This window comes from Fragaria vesca, linkage group LG6 (assembly GCF_000184155.1).
Source record: "Fragaria vesca subsp. vesca linkage group LG6, FraVesHawaii_1.0, whole genome shotgun sequence".
NCBI lineage: Eukaryota > Viridiplantae > Streptophyta > Magnoliopsida > Rosales > Rosaceae > Fragaria > Fragaria vesca.
This window is the reverse complement of record NC_020496.1, coordinates 21891788-21893234: the sequence shown is the minus strand read 5'-3', so window position 1 is coordinate 21893234 and position 1447 is coordinate 21891788. Positions and strand designations below refer to the sequence as shown.

The window sequence follows — 1447 nt, the reverse complement described above, 5'->3', positions numbered from 1 at the left end:
ATATATATATATATATATATATATATATATATATATAGGCCCGCTGTGGAGCGGATGTCCACACTGAAGAAAAAGTGCGGACGTCCCTCCGTTCTCCTCAGTCCGGTGCCGACGACGCCGCTTCTTCACCTGAGCGGACACCAGCGGCATCTCCGATCACTTTCTCTTGCCGGCGAGATCGATTTGAAGGTCTGGGCAGCAACCTCCACCCAAAACTTCAAACAAGGTCGATCACCCCGGCAAACTGGAATTCAGCGGACTCGCTGGGAAGAGAAAGTGATCGGGGACGCCTTTGGTGTCCGCTCGGGCAGAGGCGCGCCGTCATCGGCGCTGGACGGAGGAGAATGGAGAGACGTCTACACTTTTTCTTCGGTGCGGACGTCCGCTCCTCATCCTTTCTCTGTGTGTGTGTATATATATATGTATGTATGTATATATTTTACTTCAACATCATAACTGTTTGTTGGGATGTTTCTCTAATGGCTTGATTGGTTTAAGAAATGGCGGACTTGGTTTATTGTGCCAATGCCACTAGAGAAGTGTGTCATGAGGAAAGTTGTGGTGTAGGTGCATTTGCAAATTTGACACTTGCGTGTTGTGTGATGGAAACATATGTTGACTCATCTACTACATAGTCCCATATTCCTTTTCCTTTTTACTCAGTTTGAGTAAATTATCAATCTTTTTCCTGATTTTGGTTCAGTAACATGTGCATATAGGTTAAGTTGGAGGGAGATATCGATCAAGGCATAGCATATTACAAGAAGGCTTTGTATTATAACTGGCATTATGCTGACGCAATGTACAATCTTGGGGTTGCTTATGGTGAAATGCTTAAGTTTGACATGGTAAGTGTTTTTATTGCAGCTGAAATCTCTCTCAACTGGATTTTTTCTTGATTGGTTGTGTCAATTTGATACGGTGTTTGCAATCAAATTCTACCTGTGCAGGCAATTGTATTCTATGAACTCGCTTTCCACTTCAATCCCCATTGTGCAGAGGCATGCAATAATTTGGGAGTAATATACAAAGACCGAGACAACCTTGATAAAGCAGTAGAGTGTTATCAGGCAATGTTTGGCACTTGTACAGAATTTTAATTTTGTTTTCCTCTCTAGGACTTTGGCTTTGGCATTACCATCTTTTTTCTTATCGTTTTATTTATTACAAATTTGCAGTTGGCGTTGTCAATCAAACCAAATTTCTCACAGTCATTGAACAATCTTGGAGTTGTCTACACTGTTCAGGTTTCCTTTCAAGCCCTTCTAGGTGCCGGAACTTGAATGTTCATATTTGAGTCACCAACTTCCTTCTTCATTATTGGCAGGGTAAGATGGATGGTGCTGCAAGCATGATTGAGAAAGCTATAATTGCAAATCCCACATATGCGGAAGCATATAACAACTTAGGTCTCTCTCTCTCTCTCTCTCTCTCTCTCTCTCTCTCT

The 1447-nt window shown here is 42.2% G+C and overlaps 1 protein-coding gene across 1 annotated transcript in view; it reads left to right on the top strand.

Annotated features, from left to right (window-relative positions):
• The window catches only part of LOC101295349 (probable UDP-N-acetylglucosamine--peptide N-acetylglucosaminyltransferase SPINDLY-like), a 9777-nt gene that overhangs the window by 2382 nt on the left and 5948 nt on the right, over nt 1-1447 (top strand). The window contains exons 5-8 of the mRNA XM_004303480.1: nt 720-848; nt 951-1070; nt 1179-1247; nt 1328-1409. Of these exons, the coding sequence (XP_004303528.1) occupies nt 720-848; nt 951-1070; nt 1179-1247; nt 1328-1409 (400 nt within the window). The remainder of the gene's footprint in view (nt 1-719; nt 849-950; nt 1071-1178; nt 1248-1327; nt 1410-1447) is intronic.